The 20,000-nt window shown below is 42.1% G+C and overlaps 2 protein-coding genes across 4 annotated transcripts in view; one reads left to right on the top strand and one right to left on the bottom strand.

The window, feature by feature from the left end:
* The first annotated feature begins 3,066 nt into the window (after nucleotides 1–3,066).
* On the top strand, nucleotides 3,067–7,073 carry LOC131525113 (tripartite motif-containing protein 16-like). Its single transcript, XM_058752486.1, has 6 exons — nucleotides 3,067–4,098; nucleotides 4,361–4,456; nucleotides 4,537–4,770; nucleotides 5,554–5,713; nucleotides 5,854–5,901; nucleotides 6,127–7,073. The coding sequence occupies exons 1-6, from the start codon at nucleotides 3,529–3,531 to the stop codon at nucleotides 6,648–6,650; spliced, it is 1,632 nt and encodes a 543-aa protein (XP_058608469.1). The 5' UTR covers nucleotides 3,067–3,528; the 3' UTR covers nucleotides 6,651–7,073.
* Nucleotides 7,074–8,501: 1,428 nt separating this feature from the next.
* LOC131551976 (SUN domain-containing ossification factor-like) overlaps nucleotides 8,502–20,000 on the bottom strand; it is a 22,411-nt gene continuing 10,912 nt past the window's right edge. For 2 of the 3 annotated variants that reach the window (XM_058795273.1, XM_058795277.1), the window contains exons 9-23: nucleotides 19,984–20,000; nucleotides 19,718–19,823; nucleotides 19,593–19,613; nucleotides 19,147–19,202; nucleotides 18,195–18,283; nucleotides 18,047–18,112; nucleotides 17,881–17,955; nucleotides 17,729–17,807; nucleotides 15,359–16,318; nucleotides 13,778–13,865; nucleotides 13,424–13,528; nucleotides 12,684–12,817; nucleotides 12,532–12,614; nucleotides 12,321–12,379; nucleotides 8,502–8,936 (exon numbers count right to left, since the gene is read on the bottom strand). The exon at nucleotides 19,984–20,000 is cut by the window's right edge and continues 91 nt beyond it. In XM_058795273.1, coding sequence (XP_058651256.1) covers nucleotides 8,649–8,936; nucleotides 12,321–12,379; nucleotides 12,532–12,614; nucleotides 12,684–12,817; nucleotides 13,424–13,528; nucleotides 13,778–13,865; nucleotides 15,359–16,318; nucleotides 17,729–17,807; nucleotides 17,881–17,955; nucleotides 18,047–18,112; nucleotides 18,195–18,283; nucleotides 19,147–19,202; nucleotides 19,593–19,613; nucleotides 19,718–19,823; nucleotides 19,984–20,000 — 2,226 coding nt within the window. In that variant the 3' untranslated portion in view covers nucleotides 8,502–8,648. The remainder of the gene's footprint in view (nucleotides 8,937–12,320; nucleotides 12,380–12,531; nucleotides 12,615–12,683; nucleotides 12,818–13,423; nucleotides 13,529–13,777; nucleotides 13,866–15,358; nucleotides 16,319–17,728; nucleotides 17,808–17,880; nucleotides 17,956–18,046; nucleotides 18,113–18,194; nucleotides 18,284–19,146; nucleotides 19,203–19,592; nucleotides 19,614–19,717; nucleotides 19,824–19,983) is intronic. The other variant, XM_058795286.1, reaches the window with a different exon arrangement.

Below are 20,000 nucleotides of genomic sequence, written 5' to 3'. Positions count from 1 at the left end.
TGAGGGCAAGCCGTGGAAAGCCAGAGTAAAGTAATGCCACGACTTACACGTCAGTGTTCAGATCATCTTTTCTTCTGACAAAATCAATGTAATGGCAATATTTCCACCTGCTGAATGTATGCTTTTCCATATTCCCAGCTTGCCTTCTGCACTGGTGACTTCATGTGTCTGTGCAAGTCATGACAATTATGAAAATAAATCTAGGAATTACTGGATTGTTGGATTTCAAATCAGTAGTGTTTGATGCATCAAAAGTAACCAGTAACTAGCTGCTTTATGGATGGTGACTGTAATATTACTGAAATCTTATTAGTAATTAGTTACATTACTAGTCACTGCAAAAAGTAATATTATTACTGTAACTAGTTACTGCCCAACACTGGTGATGATGAATATACAGGTGCATCTCAATAAATCAGAATGTCGTGGAAAAGTTCATTTATTTCAGTAATTCAACTCAAATTGTGAAACTCGTGTATTAAATAAATTCAATGCACACAGACTGAAGTAGTTTAAGTCTTTGGTTCTTTTAATTGTGATTTTTTTGGCTCACATTTAACAAAAACCCACCAATTCATATCTCAACAAATTAGAATACTTCATAAAAAAAAAAAACATTTTTAGTGAATTGTTGGCCTTCTGGAAAGTATGTTCATTTACTGTATATGTACTCAATACTTGGTAGGGGCTCCTTTTGCTTTAATTACTGCCTCAATGCGGCGTGGCATGGAGGTGATCAGTTTGTGGCACTGCTGAGGTGGTCTGGAAGCCCAGGTTTCTTTGACAGCGGTCTTCATCTCATCTGCATTGTTGGGTCTGGTGTCTCTCATCTTTCTCTTGACATAGATTCTCTCTGGGGTTCAGGTCTGGTGAGTTTGCTGGCCAGTCAAGCACAGTAACACTATGGTCATTGAACCAGCCAAGTCCTGCTGGAAAATGAAATCAGCATCTCCATAAAGCTTGTCAACAGAAGGAAGCATGAAGTGCTCTAAAATCTCCTGGTAGATGGCTGCGTTGACTGTGGACTTCAGAAAACACAGTGGACCAACACCAGCAGATGACATGGCAGCCCAAATCATCACTGACTGTGGAAACTTCACACTGGACTTCAAGCAACATGGATTCTGTGCCTCTCCACTCTTCCTTCAGACTCTGGGACCTTGATTTCCAAATGAAATGTAAAATTTACTTTCATCTGAAAAGAGGACTTTGGACCACTGAGCAACAGTCCAGTTCTTTTTCTCCACAGCCCAGTTAAGATGCTTCTGACGTTGTCTCTGGTTCAGAAGTGGCTTGGTAGCCCTTTTCCTGAAGACGTCTGAGCGTGGTGACTCTTGATGCACTGACTCCAGCTTCAGTCCACTCCTTGTGAAGCTCTCCCAAGTGTTTGAATCGGCTTTGCTTGACTGTATTCTCAAGCTTGCAGTCATCCCTGTTGCTTGTGCACCTTTTCCTACCCAAATTCTTCCTTCCAGTCAACTTTGCATTTAATATGCTTTGATACAGCACTCTGTAAACAGCCACACCTTTCAGTAATGACCCTCTGTGACTTACCCTCTTTGTGGAGGGTGTCAATGTTCGTCTTCTGGATCATTGCCAAGTCAGCAGTCTTCCCCATTATTGTGGTTTCAAAGAACAAGAGATACCCAGAATTTATACTGTAGGGATGGTCATTTATTCAAACTCAAATGTAAATATTCTAATATTTTGAGATACTGATTTTTGACTTTCATGAGCTGTAAGCTCTAATCATCAAAATTAAAACAAAAAAAACTTTTGAAATGTTTTACTTTACATGTAATGAATCTAAAATATATGAAAGTTTCACTTTTTGAAATAAGTTACAAGAAAAAAACTTTTTCACGACATTCTAATTTACTGAGATGCACCTGTATATCAGCCTCACCGACTGCTGACAGACCTCTGTGCTTTCCTAGTGTTCTTTCACATGTTTGTCACCGAGGTGGGCTGATCTATTTGGTTGAATATAACTCATTCAGATGAGGTGTCTGACAGCCTGTAATAATGTCTGTTTCACTCATACTGCCAGCCAGAGGGCAGCTTTGCACAGTAAAGGAGGATCTGCAAACGTCCTCAGCAGAGTCGCTGTATGGTCTGCTCTCTCAGACAGAATAAACACTTCGAAGCAGTTCCTAACTCTCAGCATCTCAGCAGGGGTCTCCAAGGACTTCTCCACAGCTGAGTTTGTGTCCTCCATATGATGATCTGTTTCGTGTTCTGGAGGCTGGAGTCAAAACATTCCTGGTCGATATTGGGGACTGTCCTAAACAAGTTCTTGTTGATCGACTTAAACCGGCTCATGGGGATCTGGATCAGCCGATGGTTCTGGTAGCGGCTCCTAGAAGAGGATATCCAGCTTTTACACGGTGCAGGTCACATGACCCATCAGTGGCAGCTCCTGCCAGCCGACTGAAGATAAAGAAAACAGATCCATCAGTGTGATCAGGACGAAACTGTAAATCTGGACAGTTTTCAGTCCTGCAGTGCTAGTGCAGTAATTAGGATGCAGTCTTACTGCAGTTTTTAAGGCTGTTGTCCTGCTTCTCTATAACGTGTGTTCTCTGAGTGTTTGTCTGAGACTGACATCTAGTAGACTTTTCACTATCAGGGTTCCTCATTCCTAGTCCAGGACAGTCACTTACCTACAGGGTTTAGTTTGATCTCTGATGAAATGCACCTGAATCAATTAATCAAGGTCTTTGTGTTTACTTTAATAACAGTCAGATGTGTTGAAACTAAACTTAGGAGGAATGAGGAACCTGTTTTACAGACTCGCACACAAACCTGTTTTACAGACTCGCAGGGTGCTTCAGGAGTTCAGTCCTTCAGAGTCTTGTAGGCTAGAGTCCTCCTCAGCATATAAACGCTAGAATAAGAGCTCATGGCTACGTCACATATGTTCCTGCCCTCACCGTCATGGCACGAAAATACAAATAAAACTTAGTTTTGGAAAAATACTTTGTATTACAAATCTTTATTTATTTGGCTTTCTATTAATGCAATACAATGAATCGCAGCTGTCTACAGTCTCCCCGTGGCTTAAGTTATTGGCAGGTTAGCGTTTATTGAGTAATTTGCACCAAAACAAAAAATAACATTATGCTTTCATGTCTGAAAACATTAGTTTTGTCTAACATTTCATAATAAATTCAGACAAGCTTATTAATGACTCATTTTTAGTCAGTTTATTTTCATGAAATGGAATAGGTACAAAGGATTGTGGGTGATTGAAGGTCACGGAGAATACATCCCATGCATCCTTTAAATTCAGCTGAATTAAGGACATGAAACTCTGGCTGCCTTCCAAGGATCCTTCTGATTGAGATGGCCTTCAGCTTGATGACATGACAGCCGAGATATGCAGCTTTCCATTTGAGAAGCACTCGCACACACACCTGTTTTGCACACGTCACTCAAACACAGAACCAGGAAACACTGAGTTCAGGGAAAGAGAAACTGAAGTGTAGCTGAGCTGTTGTGTGTTTGTGTCTGTATTAGTGCAGGAAAATGGCAGAAGCCAGAATTTCTCAGGATGAGTTCTTGTGTCCGGTGTGTCTGGATCTCCTGAAGGATCCAGTGACCATCCAGTGTGGACACAGTTACTGTAAGAGCTGTATTACAGACTGCTGGGATCAGGAGGATGAGAAGAGAGTCTACAGCTGCCCTCAGTGCAGACAGACCTTCAGTCCAAGACCTGTTTTAGGTAAAAACACCATCTTGGCTGAAATGGTGGAGAAACTGAAGAAGACTAAACTTCAAAGTGTGGTTCCTGCTGGAGCTGGAGATGTTCAGTGTGACGTCTGTACTGGAAGAAAACACAAAGCCATCAAGTCCTGTCTGGTGTGTCTGAACTCTTACTGTCAGAATCACCTCGAACAACATGAGAGTTTGTTTAAAGGAAAGAGACACAATCTGACTGAAGCCACTGGACGACTGCAGGAGATGATCTGCCAGAAACATGAGAAGCTGCTTAAGGTTTTCTGTCGCACTGATCAGAAATGTATTTGCTTGCTGTGTTTGGATGAACATAAAAACCACGACACTGTATCAGCTGCAGCACAGAGGACAGAGAAACAGGTATTTAACACTAGACACTGATGAAATATTGCTGACACTCGTTTCATATGCGTTTATATCAGCACCATATTAACAGCTTACAGCATTCACACTGCACACGACAGCAGCTGCATACATGATTTCAGTCATTTATAGCTTTACTTCAGCTTCTGTTTTGTGTAGATTAATCATGATTTAGATGTAAAGGTGAAGCCCCTTCTCATGTAAATCAGATTTCATGATGATAAAGATTGTAATAGACTATCATGTGTTTGTCCTGCAGAAGCAGCTGAAGAAGACGCAGAAGACGTTCCAGCAGAGAATCCAGCAGAGAGAGAAAGATCTCCAGCAGCTGAGAGAGGCTGTGGAGTCTCAGAAGGTGAGTCTGGAGAAGAAGAGAAGTTTGTCTCAGTCTCAGTTCAGACTCACTGAAGCCTGAATCACTGTGTGTCCTAACAGCGCTCTGCACAGACAGCAGTGGAGGACAGTGAGAGGATCTTTACTGAGCTCATCCGCTCCATTGAGAGAAGCCGCTCTGAGCTGATACGGCTGATCAGAGATCAGGAAAAGCAAGCAGTGAGTCGAGCTGAAGGACGACTGGAGCGACTGGAGCAGGAGATCAATGATCTGAGGAGGAGAGACGCTGAGCTGGAGCAGCTTTCACACACACAGGATCACATCCAGTTCCTGCAGGTAACACACATCTAGAAGAACAGGATCATAGTGGACTTGAGCAGATCCTGCTGTGACACCAGACTCACAGAGAAACATTTCATGAGTGTCTTATTATATAATCATCAGTCAGACTCTCATCTGATGGCCTCTAATGGTCACATCTTCTTTTAAAAGAGACACCCCTCAGGTTTCAGCACCAGAAATCTTGCTCAGATGGGTCTTATGTCAGTACTTTTCTTTCCCTTTAAAGAATTTTCCCTCCCCCTCTCAAAATTACGGAAATAAGACCAAAATGCAAGCTGCCACAAATAATCTGTTTACACTTGATTTTGCATTAAATTCTGCAATCACAGAATCATGAAATCCTGGAGTGACTGAACAATGCTTCAATGTATTGAAATCAATCCAAACCTGAGCATGTTTTAAGGGTCCTTGTGAAGTTTCAGTGTCTCTAAAGTTATGAATAATGGTCAATATAATCACAGCCTTTGAGCAGCTTTTCCTGAGCAAATCTACTGAACCCGTCAATGAGACTCTATTGATGTGCTTGAGCTGTTAGATGGACATTTATGTTCTTAGCAGATGTTTTATCATCATAACTATTTCCTAGAAAGTTCACATATAGTGTAAGAGTCAAATACTAGAATCTGTAGCTCTAATGTGATATAATGAATATGAGAAGAATGAAGCTGATGCTGTGAAAGTGCTGGATTGAGTTACTAAAGATCAGTCAAATCTGATGTTGGAGCAGGTTTTTGGGTGAAGTGTGGAGCTGATGAGTTTGATTTGTGTTTTCTGTAGAGTTTCCAGTCTCTCTCAGCTCCTCCTGAATCTACAGACGTAAATGATGATCTCTTCAGTTCTCTCGTCTCTTTTGATGATCTGAGAGAATCTGTCCATCAGCTGAGAGACAAACTGGAGGATTTCTGCAAAGAGGAGCTCAAGAAGATCTCAGACAGAGGTAAAGTCCTGGAGATTCATCTGCTCTCAGAAACCAGTCCATCATCATCTCATATCATGGAGAACATCATATTAGAAATGTGTTAGGAATGGATGCAGGATCATGAGAATCACACTGTTCATGTCTGTTGATTTCCACAGAAACATTCACCAACATTGTTCCCAGGACCAGGAACCACTTCCTACAATGTAAGTCAGTAAGAAAACAAGCAGAAAAACTCACTGAGTGTGTTCATGTTCTTCTGTAGAAGCTGAAAGAAGAGTTTATAATTGATGATGTAAATGATGATTAGCACAGATATCTGGTCATCTGTACTGAGACACTGATGATACACTGAACATGAAGAGTTCAGATACATGAAAAGATCAAACAGATTCATAATTCCTGATTCTGATGTGTTTTATCTCCATCAGATTCCCATCAGCTCACTCTGGATCTGAACACAGCATATAAATACCTCCATCTGTCTGAGAGAAACAGAGTGATTACTCGCACTGGCACAGTCCAGCCGTATCCTGATCATCCAGACAGATTTGATGAGTATGCTCAGGTGTTGTGTAGAGAGAGTGTGTGTGGACGCTGTTACTGGGAGCTGGAGTGGAGTGGAGATGATGGTGTGTTTATATCAGTGTCATATAAGAGCATCAGCAGGAAGGGAGGAGGTGATGAGTGTTTGTTTGGATATAATGATCAGTCCTGGAGTTTGATCTGCTCTTCCTCCAGATACTCATTCTATCACAATAACATACAGACTGATCTCTCTGTGAAGCCCATCATCAGGAGAATAGGAGTGTTTGTGGATCACGGAGCAGGAACTCTGTCCTTCTACAGCGTCTCTGACACAATGAGCCTCATCCACACAGTCCAGACCACATTCACTCAGCCGCTCTATCCTGGGTTTGGGGTTTTTTATGGATCATTAGTGAAACTGTGTTGATGAATCAGAATAGACTGATGAGAGATTCTACCCATAATGCTTTGAGCTGCATGATAAATCAGTAACAGTGAGATGTTATAGTCTCATCTTTTCTCTTCATGACATTAATACCGCAGCCAAACTTCTGTCAGTGAAATAACATTAGAATTAATATGTATAATAAATCCTCATATAGACCGTAAGTTCAGTGTGTGTGTGTGTGTGTGTGTGTGTGTGTGTGTCCTGCTGAGTGACCATGTGTTTCTGTGCTTTTCTCAACCTCTGCTTGTGTTGATGGAAATCACTTTCAGTTAAGCATTTAGTTAATAATAAATATTATGTATTAATATTATTATTAATGATTAATTAATATTGTCATGTTTAATAAATGTATTTTAATTATATTTTAAGGTGTTATTTCTGTTCTCTGACTGTTATAATTAAATCTTCTACGCACCTGATGAACAAAGGTGATGGGTTTCATTCCTCCTCTGTGCGGATCCTCCGAAGACAAATCAAGCTCCTCGTTACAGCTTCTTCTGTCACTCAGCGCTGGCTCTTAGGGTTCTGGGGCTCTAGGCACCATAATGAAAATGGGCCGGTCATAGCAATTTGACAACCGAAGAGAAAGCACATAAAATGAAAATTTCAATATTTAAGCATAAATATGTATTAAGTGAAACATTCAACATACATATATAAAAATACTTAAACAGATTTAAAAAATAAAAATAGGAGTGCAAGTGAGCTTGATTAAATAGATATACATGAAACAAATAAAATATAAGTGAAGTATACATAAAAACTAAAATGAAACAGCATAAACAAAATAAACATACAAATATGCATAAATGACAAGAAATGCAGGCTGTTCTGCTTGTTTTTAAAGCCTGATTGATGATCACAAAACACTGTATTGCATTAGACACTGGATCCGGGTCTGTAATTATTATTTAATGTAATGGTAAATGTGGCTCAATTGTTCCTCACATGACAAGTCTGTCTGTGATCATGGCATCACTGGATTTATTAAAATAAGTACTAATACTACAGCAATGAATATTATGTATATAGCGTCAAAACATCCTTTTTCAGTTCCAGAAAGAGAAACTGTTTGGATTCCATTTCTACCACAACTTCACTTTAATCTCTCTATCATTCTTTCATTTCTGAAAATAACTCTAAATTTGATTTCAAAAATTGACAACTGATTGTCAGTCAGAGAGGGATCTTCTGTGAAATAGATCAGAGGGAAATGTTATTTCAAGCTGAATGGAAGCCAACGGCACAAACAGCAGATTTCTCCGCTGCAGCTGGTCATCATACTGAGCACTACTAACTACACGAGTCCCTTTCCTCTCCCGCCACCGCCACCGCTTCCTTACTACAGAGGAACACTCACCACAGAGCCGGCAATTACAGCTTTATTAGAGCGCTAGACTAGGACACGAGCAACAGCAGAGATGAAATGCAAAAAAGAAGAGCACACTTTGTGTGTGTGGTGTGTGTTAGTTTAAGGTTGTGGAGTGGTTTGTCCTCAGCTGTGATGATCTCAGCAGATCTGATGGAGGTTTGCAGCAGAGGCTGAAGGGTTAAAGAGACGCTCGGTCAGTAAGGTTGACTTCTCTGAGACTGTGTGATTATTCAGGCTTCATACAGCTCAAAACCTTTGGTCTAAAGCAACATTATATTCATGCAAAGATGTTTTGTGATATAAAACTATTAAAACTACATCCAATGCATGTAATATTGTTATAATTTTAATGTGAGTTTATGTATATGATAATTATTCAATCTGTTCCACTGAAAGGAGTGTCGAGTTTGACTTGAGGGTCAGAAAACACTGTAAATAAAACAAAATCAATGCAAGACTTTGATTATTTATGTTTTATTTATGATTGTCTGAAAGTTTGTGGCACATAATTAGAAAAACCAATGCAGACTGCATAAGCGTCAGTGCTGAACCGGTGTGAGGGTCTGTGCGGGTTTAGCGTCCAGTGCGTGAACATGTCCAGCGTCTCAGAGCCGGTGCGGCGCGGGTCGTATCGCCGGCGGCGGGCCGCTGCACTGCGGAGGCTGCGATCGGCTCTGCGTCCAGCGCTTCGGAGCGGGTAACGCCTCACACAGACGAGCACAGGTGCTGATTCCACAGAACAGCGTCTCGTCGGCCTGCGAGGAGCCTTCAGAGCTGCCATCGGACATCACGTCTCTGCCGTCCGTCTCCAAACCCAGAGGACCGACGGTGGTGTGAGGGATCCCATCAGCGGACAGCGTCTCTGGACCTCTGAGCTTCACTTTCTGTTTCTTCTGCAGGAAACAGAAGCTCACCGTAAAGATGCAGCAGTTTACAGGGTTTATTACACCTAAAACACAAAGGGCCAGGTTCACTAACAGCTCGCGCCAGCGCAGACCGTCTTTGAGCATTAAACTAGTGCTGTCAGGTTTTACTGAAGAATTAACACTGAAAGGAGTGGACAGTTATTTCTGCACCAGACCTTATTGAATATGCATTTATAGGAGTTGCTCTTTCAGATGCAAAATTTCTGGAAAGAAGCGATCAGCACATCCTCAAGTTCTTGCAGAGGTCACAGATTCAACCGCAATTTCAAAAAGAAGTGACTATGTCTGTTTTTGAAGCAATTGATTGCAAAATTTTGAAAGAAATAGTACAGCACCTTAAATCATCAACCTGCTATCTTGACACACTTCCCACATCTTTTTTCAAAAGTGTGCTTAACTGTTTAGAAGCAGATCTCTTAGAAGTGGTGAACGCTTCACTTCTTTCTGGGACTTTTCCAAACTCCCTGAAAACTGCAGTTGTTAATACAACGATCTTGATAACACAATGTTGAACAACTATAGACCAATATCAAATCTTCCGTTCATAGGTAAGATTATTGAAAAGGTAGTTTTTAATCAGCTGAACAACTACTTAAACTCAAATGGATACCTGGACAATTTTCAATCTGGTTTCCGAGCACATCATAGCACAGAGACAGCACTCATTAAGATAATAAATGATATTCACTTAAACTCTGATTCAGGCAAAATATCAGTGCTGGTACTACTAGATCTTAGTGCTGCGTTTGACACTGTTGATCATAACATACTTCTAGAGAGACTGGAAAACTGGGTCGGGCTTTCTGGGATGGAACTCGAATCAGGGTTTCTGCAGGATTTTAAGCTCAAATTTAAGACTTTTTAAGACCTTTTTTAACACCTGCACAAATCAATTTAATAAGAGAGTTAATAAGAGAGTCATTGCGATTGAACCGAATCATTTAAATGGTTGATTCATTCAGGAACGAATCACCTTCATGCTGCTCAGAGACACAAAACAGTGCCGTGGCTGTGTTTGGAATTATTTTTGTGGTAGAAATAGAGCAAAAACAGGCAATATGGTGTCTAAAACGTAAGTCTCTTAATATTAAGGCAAGGCAAGGCAAGGCAACTTATTGTTTACTGAACTGTTGCATAAAATCAATATCACATTTGTAATCATGCTGATCTTTGGAGGAATAAAATGGCACTCTTCATGTGATATTAACTACATGAAATGATATAAATATAGGCTATACATTTTCTGCCCCCATATCTTAAATTATGTGATCATTCTAAATATATTGTACCAGACTGAATGGTGCAGTGAAACTCGTACGTGCACTAGTTGAGATCGGTATAAACGGAGGTCGGAGCCAGCTCCAAATGGGTTGGGCTTTGCTAATATGCCCTACACCAAACCCAACCCTAAACCTACCCTCCCACTTGGAGCTGTCCCAACCTACTTGCAGCATAAGCCCCTCCCACTTGCAGCACAAGTCCCTCCCACTTGGAGGCAAGCCCCTCCCACTTGCAGCACAAGCCCCTCCAACTTGGAGGTCTCCGGGCTGCAGCGATATACTTGCACTAGTTTAACCTGTTAACTGATTCATTCTCTGCCAGCAGGTGTCGTGTTCGGCTGAAATATAACGGTTTCCCGGTAACGGCAGAACACAAAGCAGCGCAGCGCAGGACTTTGATCTTGCAGCGCTCATGTTTATTTAATGAAATCATAGCCTTTTGAAGTTTAATCATCACATTCATCCATATCGCAATTCTGGTCTTTCCGTCCCCAAATTTAAGACCTCTTAAAATCATAATTAAGACTTTCTTGTACAATTTAAGACTTTTTAAGGCCTTAAATTTGATACAACTAAATTTAAGACTTTTTAAGACCCTGCGAAAACCCTGTCAAATGGTTCAGGTCATACTTAGAAGGGAGAGGTTATTATGTGAGTATAGGAGAGCATAAGTCTAAGTGGACGTCCATGACATGCGGAGTCCCACAAGGCTCAATTCTTGCACCGCTCTTGTTTAGCCTGTATATGCTCCCACTAAGTCAAATAATGAGAAAGAACCAAATTGCCTATCACAGCTATGCTGATGATACCCAGATTTACCCAGCCTTATCTCCAATTGACTCCTCTGCCAATGCATTGATGAAATAAACTGTTGGATGTGCCAGAACTTTCTTCAGTTAAACAAGGAGAAAACTGAAGTCATTGCATTTGGAAACAAAGATGAAGTTCTCAAGGTGAATGCATACCTTGACTCTAGGGGTCAATCAACTAAAAACCAAGTCAAAAATCTTGGGGTGTTTCTGGAGACAGACCTTAGTTTTAGTAGTCACGTCAAAGCAGTAACTAAATCAGCATACTATCATCTCAAAAACGTCGCAAGAATTAGATGTTTTGTGTCCAGTCAAGAGCTTTATCACCAGCAGGGTGGATTATTGTAATGGTCTCCTTCCCAAGAAGACCATTAGACAGCTGCAGCTCATCCAGAACACTGCTGCAGGATTCTGACTAGAACCAGAACATCTGAGCATATCACACCAGTACTAACTGTTTTAAATTCATTTTAAATCAATTTTTAAATAATTTTAAAAGTTTTTAAATTCCTTGTTCTATTGTTGTGATTATTTTTTTAATGATTATTTCACTTCCTTTTATGTAAAGCACTTTGAATTATCATTGTGTATGAAATGTGCTATATAAATAAACTTGCCTAGCCTATGGGAGGAGCGTATTCAAATGAATCATGCAATGAGCTTTACTAACGTTTGCGCTCGTCACATTACTGGCATTTACACCATTATTTAACACCCAAATAAGCATGTCTTAAACTCTTTTGCGCTCGAAATGTCAGCAGTTATTGTTGCTGGAGTCACACAGAGAACAGAGAGAAGGTAGAAGGAGAGGGTTTTTTACACGTGTATTAATTTATTTGTAATGCCAGAAGAACACTTTATCAGAACATATCGTTTGCCAAGCCATGTTATGATTAATCTGCTTCAGGAAATAAAAGACGCCTCGTAACCCTCGACTAGGAGTCACGCAATACCAGCTCCATCTAAACTTCTAGCAAACCTTCATCTTTTGGCCTCCGGTTCTTTTCAGCGTACTGTGGCTTCTTTATTCTTTATTTGTGACTACACTAATTTGCGCTGCTCTTGGTATATTGCGTTGGTCGATGTGTAAATGAGATGTTGCGTCTGTTCTTTATTTCGCGTGTTGTTAGTAAATCACCCGCAGACATTTCCCTCCCATCGGCGCGGTTTAGGAGTTGCGCTCTCGCACTAATTCATGCTGTTCAGTGAAACTGGCCCAAAGTCTACAACAATGCATCATGAAGGCAGAAAGATCATCATACTTTTCTACTAACTGGACAATCTTCCCGCTGATTAAGGCTGCTGGATTCTTCTGAACCTCCTGAAATAAAGAGCAACAACAGCAAGAGTTTGACATCCAGTGCAGGAAAAACGTGTTTGTCTCTGCAAACCTCTGTGTCTGACCACTGCAGAAACACACACGATCTAATCGTTCATTAGCCCGATCACTCTCTGAATCCATCATGAACTCACTGTCCGGCGTCTGCAGGCACGAGAGCGACGGCGGATCAGAGGCTCTGCGTCTCAGCAGCACAGCTTCATCATCAGACGACTCTCTGAAAACAACACAACATCATGATTTACCTGCTTCAGATCACATCAGTCCTGCAGCAGGGTCTCCTCACCTGTCTGGACAGCAGGACCTCTGCGAGTCGACCGCAGGACTCTCTGATATCTGACGGTAGTTCACACAGATCAGCAGCCCCAGAAGAACACAGAGAACCAGACACAGCAGAATATAGCTCTGCCTGTCAGACACCTGCGGGACACAGCAGCATCATCATCATCATCCTCAGCATCGTCTCATTCACTCATCTCTGTTCATGAAGTGCTGTCATTCTGAACAGATCTGTATGGTATATCAGTGGCTGATAACTGGGAAAATTCATTTTTTATAATTATTGTGCTGATGAGTGAATTTGGACTGATATTTTCAAGGTATATTTGCGTTTCCAGAGAATCTGTGTTTGTTTGCGTTTCTCTCCTCGTCTCTTGCGTGTTTTTAGCCAATCACTTTTGAGGATCATCTCAACATCTTTGCACTGCAACAGAGTCATTCTTGGCTCATTTTAATCATAAACCATCTGCTGTAAATAAAGATATTGAAATATTCTGTGTTGCATCACAATGGAACCTGATCTAGAGATGTTAAAATGATCCTCAGAGCGACAGGAGACACAAAACACTAGTTTAACATCATTTATTAAATCATCTGTGATACAGTCACACTGCTTCAGATGGGTAGTTTGTTAATAAAACTAGAGTTTTGTTTCAGTCGGTGATATCGATGGACATTGAGTTAGTTGAGATATGAATGATGACAGTGTCTGATGTCGTTATGAACTGATGAGAACAGGCTGCTGACCTCTCGCTGCAGTCGACTCACGCTGACAGACAGACTGAGCACGAGCTGCGTCACGTTCTCCAGATGAGCCTGCAGAGCCTGGATAGAGTCCGTCTGCCTCTGATCCTGAAACACACACACACACACACAGTCAGTCCGCAGTGCTCGTGTGTGTATCCGTTGTGATGCTGTTCTGTTCTTCTCATCCTTCACTCTGCTGTTTTACATGACTTTTTATTGATTTATTCTTTCAGGTGTTGTGTGACACTTAAAGAAGCTTGAGCTATACAGCAGAAGAAACCAATGCTGATCTTCATCGTGTCTGAACAGACTCAGGTTTGGTCTGAATGACTTTAGACTCGAGACGTCTCTGACCTGCTCCTCGGCCATTCTGGAGGTGTTCTGGAGCTTGATGATGGTTTTGTTAAAGGCTCTCTGCATCTCCTCCACCTGCTTTCTGTACCTGGACCGATGAAACAAGCATAAACAGATCGATCACAGTCACTCATATCACAATAACAATATACAGTATATTACAATATAGTTATTTGTGCTAAAAAAAATTTATTTAGATAGTAATGACATTTCACAATTCTCCACACGTATTTCAATATCACAGGAAAAAAAAAATTCTGCTGTATGTGAAAAGTTTAAAGCTTGTTAAAGACAAGTGATAATCTAGCAATTATCGCCGATTTGATTGCACAGATACTATTTAAACTAAACTGAGCTAGACAATGACATCTCTGAATTCAATAATGAAATGCCTTTAACTGAAAATTGAGTGTTTAATCTTATCATTATACATTACTGACACTCTATCCTCTAATTTGATACTGTTAAGTGCTTTGACACAATCTGTATTGTAAAAGCGCTGTATAAATAAAGGTGACTTGACAAGTGAACAGTCATAAGAAAGGAAATCAATTATACTGATTATAAGCAACAGGTCAAATAACTACAACAGAACAAAGGTATAAATGAAAATACAGCTGCAAGCACCCATTAAAGTGATCATTCACCCAAAAATGAAAATGTTGTCATCATTTGAATAATGTTGGTAACCAAACAATTTCTGGTCCCACTGACTTCCACAGTATTCTTCCACACTATTACTGAACAGAAGAAACTCATACAGGTTTGAAACAACTTGAGGGCTAGTAAATGATGATGAAATGTTCATTTTTGGGTGAACTGTCCAAGAACAACTGAGGCAAAATGAGTAATTACAGATGATTTTAAGCAAACCCGTAAACACAATCACTTGTAATGTAGCATAATTGCTTATCACTTCTGGCCAGTAGGTGGCACTGCTACCAAATCACTGTGCTGTGGTCAGTGTTGGGTGACAATGACACACAAAGTTTGGTGTCAATATGACAAAGTGTTGCAGAGATACAGCCTCAGATCCAGAGTGGCATCACACCATCAGATTTGACAATTAATTATATGAAAACAGTTTGAGATACTATTAAAAGCTTTTAATAACTTTTTATGTAACCAGCACCATCTGATGGTGATCTGTGTGGACTGTGGTGAAGATCAGACGAGTGGTGTCGAGCTGACGGCTCAATCATCTCTTCATGAGCCGAGGACTCGGAGGGAAAAAGATAACTCTTACAGTTAAGGTACAAGCATGAGTTATCACGAGCGCTAATTTGGACAGTTGGTGGCGCTAGAATCTTTGAGTTAGAGACTCCAGATTTGCTGTGATTAATGTTAAGACGGTCCTCTAGCTGTATGCCAAATATCATAACTTTCCCGCAAGCGGTTCTATGGACACATATGGCGGATAAAGAAGCGGCCCTATAAAGAGTGCTTTAAGTATGAGTGTGGAAGACTTTCATGTTTGCAAATAGAGCAGCTGTCTTTTGTAACGCTTTAAGCAGCCTTATCCATTGGAAGCAGTGTGGATATATTTACGTACAGCAGTATAATGGATCCAGCGAGACTCACCTCTGGCTCAGCTGCTCCAGGTAGCGTCCGCTGAGCGACATGTTCATCTCCAGGACTTTGATGCGGTTGTTGAGCCTCATGAACACAGACTCTTTCTGACTGGAGCCGTGCGCAGGCGCGTCGCTGGAGTTCTGCGCTTCTGTGTCGATCTGCTCAATATGAGCGCTGCTTTCATCATCGAAGAGCTCCTTGTTCCTGGACTCTGACCCTGAGAGCCCTTCTGAAGGATGAACGGCTTGAGCCGGGGTCAGGGATCCGCCGCTGACCGCTTCATCCACAAGAGACTCGTCTGCTGTGTTCAGGGAAACAGTAGGAGCTGAAATATCATCGTCAAGGCTGACCTGATCTTCTCCAGTCTGTGCGGCAGAGGCGCTCGTGAGGTCCGGTTTCTGGCTGGACTCGCTCAGACGGTCAGCGCTCTGCTGAGGAAGCGTCTCTGTGAGGCACTCGCTGGCAGACGCACACATCAGCTCGATGGGCCGCGTCGCTCTGGAGGACAGAGAGTCTGCAGGAACCAGCCGGAGCAGATCTGAGGTCAGACTGGGAGCGAGATCTTCCGGATCAGGCTGGACTCGAGGGAGAAGGACAGGACTCTCCGGCTGCTCTGTGGTTTTAGATGGGGTCGTGATGGTTGGGTTTGGCTTCCTCGCCTGAAGAGGGTCTGGAGAGGAGCAGCGCTGCAGAAGGTACTCCTGAAGCGAGACTCTGTGTGATCGGGAGCAGGCAGATTGAGAGCGCTCTGTGAGCTTCTGCTGATCTGCTTCAGGCTCCAGGTTTCCTCCAGAGGACTGATCCGGCTCGTCCTCAGGCAGCAGCGTGACGATCTGCTCCACATCAGGCGTGGTCTGGACCGGAGCGTCTCCAGCGGCGTCTGCGAGGGTCGCGGTCGTCTCTTCAGTAATGCTGGTGGTTTCTGTAATCTCAATGACATCGAGCTGATCCTCCGCCGCAGTCTCCGGTCTGAGCGGAGGAAACGCAGGATAAGCAGCGCTACATGACCAGGCCACTTCACAAAGGACTTACATCTGAATATTTTCTCACACATACAGATTTAACTGATTTCTTTCCCAAACTGCATTGACTGCTCTAAGAGTTTAGGACACAGAATAGGCTTATTCGATAACTCTTTAATTTCCTATTTGGGTTTATGTATATGCTTTATTTTTTAAGATTAACCGTTTTTTCCAAAACATTGTTAGATGCCAGTGTTTCCTGTGATATGACGCAGCGCTGCATGCTGCGGCAGCAGAGTCCCCTGATGATTACGCCGGGATGGGAGTATAGTTGCTAGCCATATCAGCCTAGAAAATCACAACTTTTCATTTTCCGTCAGTCTTAGTATACGATGTAACTACAGAAGAGTCAAGTTTTAAATAGTAAAAATATTGAAACTCTTTGGTCATTTTTGAGCGAGATGCTAACGGTCTAATCAGATTCAATGATCTATGCTAAGCTACGCTAAAAGTGCTCCCGCCAGACCCGGAGATCTGCTGAATGGATTCCAAAACGGTGAAACGGTTTAACTCTCGGGGAGTTGGAAAATGAGCCTATTTTCAAAAAAAGTGGCGTGTTGCTTTAAGTTCATATAGTTTTTTCTGTGACTATGAATCTGCTTCTTAAGAGTCTGGTTATCGTCCTTGATAGCACCTTATCCATCTTAATAACTGCATATTTTCATTTCCGTATCATCGATCACCTTCATCACTCAGTGAATAGCACTGCATCACACACTGACTCTCAATAATCGTACTCCTTCATACCTCTCTGATCCTCTTCATATCTACACTCCTGCTCGTGCATTCAGATCTTGCTCATGAACTTGTCTTGTTTTATCATGTATTTGTTTGAACTTTAGTTCTGCTGCCTCTCTTTTATGGATTTCACTGGATATCTTCATACTCCTAAATCTCATCTCAAAACTCACCTGTGAGACTTACTCTGTATCTTACAGTGTCTTGTTTATTATAGTATTGTTTGTTTAACGTTGTTAGTATTGATGCTTTAGGATGACATCTGTGTTAAGATTGTAAGTTGACTATGAGTGCTGTGAAAAGTGCCTATAAATAAAATCTATTATTATTAATAAAACTGACAACTTTACTAGGAGCTGCCACATTATTTACTGAGTGACAGCGCACACTGTCTGCCAACAAACATTAATCAGCACTCACTCTTAATGGCTTTTACCATCAGACGCATACATGTGTCCTGTAGAAAGTTTCCCAGAATGAACCACTACATGAAAATGTGAGGAACAAATGTGTGAAAGGTGCCACTTCAGAGACAAATATTGAAAATAATGCAAAATCTGTTTTCATGGCTGGAGAACTCAACACATGAAGAGCGCAGGTGGTTTCTGGAGTCACGTACCCGGTGGACGCAGCGCTGTGGATCGATCCGGATGGGAAAACCACCTCGGTCATGTTTAACCCTTCAGCGGAAGAGTTTCCTGAAACACAGAAACAGTCTGGTGATGAATAAGCCTTTCGTACTGACGTCAGGAGTGCGTGCGGGGGTCAGACCTGCTGCGGCTGTGCTCTCCGGAGCTGCTCCCAGCACACTGGCAGCAATGTTGTTCACCATCGTGAGAAGAGCATCTGGAAGCACAACACATCATGAGTTTGCTCCCAGCAGCCGATGGACCTGCAGAGGATCTCAAACACGGCTGAATATGACGATCTCACTGACCTTTGGCAGATCCAATCAGGTTTCTGGAGGATCGGTCATCTACTGGCAGAAAATCAGGAGGCGGATCTGAACATTCAGAAAGAGAAACGACACGGTCGATGCAGCTCTGACACAGACAGACGTGTTTTATTCAGACAGAGAGCGTTACCGCTGTCGTGCTCGTCCTGAACGTGCGGCGGTCTGTCTGATGGATCGGAGTTCATCTCATACTCCTCCATCATACTAGTGCCAAAAACCCTTCAGAAACACAGAGAGCCGTCAGCGTTCACACCCATCACTGCTACTGTCAATCAGATCGCCACTCAGGGCCAGTTTCACTGAACAGCATGAATTAGTGCGAGAGCGCAACTCCTAAACAGCGCCGATGGGAGGGAAATGTCTGCGGGTGATTTACTAACAACACGCGAAATAAAGAACAGACGCAACATCTCATTTACACATCGACCAACGCAATATACCAAGAGCAGCGCAAATTAGTGTAGTCACAAATAAAGAATAAAGAAGCCACAGTACGCTGAAAAGAACCGGAGGCCAAAAGATGAAGGTTTGCTAGAAGTTTAGATGGAGCTGGTATTGCGTGACTCCTAGTCGAGGGTTACGAGGCGTCTTTTATTTCCTGAAGCAGATTAATCATAACATGGCTTGGCAAACGATATGTTCTGATAAAGTGTTCTTCTGGCATTACAAATAAATTAATACACGTGTAAAAAACCCTCTCCTTCTACCTTCTCTCTGTTCTCTGTGTGACTCCAGCAACAATAACTGCTGACATTTCGAGCGCAAAAGAGTTTAAGACATGCTTATTTGGGTGTTAAATAATGGTGTAAATGCCAGTAATGTGACGAGCGCAAACGTTAGTAAAGCTCATTGCATGATTCATTTGAATACGCTCCTCCCATAAATTTTGCGTCTGAAAGGAAACTCCTACAAATGCATATTCAATAAGGTCAGGTGCAAAAATAACTGTGTCCACACTGATTCTTCACTGCACGTCTTTAGTAAAACCTGACAGTACTATTTTAACACCAAAATTCGGTTTGTGCTGGCGCAAGCTGTTAGTAAAACCGGCTCCTAGTGTCTGAAATGTGAGTTTATCAGACCTGATCAGACTGAGAGGACAGAAATGTTCTGAGCCGAAGTGTGACAGCAGCTCCACCTGAAACACAACACCACACTCATCCATGTGTTTACACCAGCTTCAATCCTCACATGCTGTCAGCTCAAAGATCACCAGATTTAATAAAACCAGGCTGAGATCAGACGAGAGGAAACACACATTCACACACACATCTTCTGTGATGTAACGCAGGACAGTCAGACGCTAGCTACAACGCTAATGCTAACAGCATCTGAAGTCTGAAGTGGAGAAACCTGATAATCTGTGCAGTCTGTTCACATCTTAGCTGGAGGGATCGAGCATCTGTAAAGTGCTATGAACCATGGGCCTTTGAGAAAAGTGCTCTTACAGTAAGTGTTAAATCACAGAAGATGAGTTTTGAGGACGTGTGTTCAAACATGAAACCGGAGTGAATCGAGGAGGGCTAACCTTGATGTATTTGGTGAACATCTGATGCAACAGGAGGAAAAAGACAAAGAGTGTTGAGACGAGCAGGATGTGACTCAGACACTGACCTCACATACGGTCACAGTCGTGCTCCGTCTCAGTCTCACCTTGATGTATTTGGCAAACAGATGCTCATCCAGAGGAAAACTCTGCACCGTCCGCTCGTCACGCGCATGGAACGTCCCGAGCTTCACCCACTTCTTACTTGGATATCTGAGTAAAAACAAGTCGTGAAACATTATAGCACACACAAACAGACGCGCTGCATGTAACAATAAAAACCAAAAAACGGAATTTTGTAACGGAATTCAAAAAGAGACATATGCAGCCATAAATACAGAGGCGGTCAGTAACGGAGCGCGTAAGTGCTGACCTGTCGCTGATGGACAC

Source organism: Onychostoma macrolepis, chromosome 02, assembly GCF_012432095.1.
Source record: "Onychostoma macrolepis isolate SWU-2019 chromosome 02, ASM1243209v1, whole genome shotgun sequence".
NCBI classification, from domain to species: Eukaryota; Metazoa; Chordata; class Actinopteri; order Cypriniformes; family Cyprinidae; genus Onychostoma; species Onychostoma macrolepis.
This window is presented reverse-complemented; position numbering and strand designations above follow the sequence as displayed.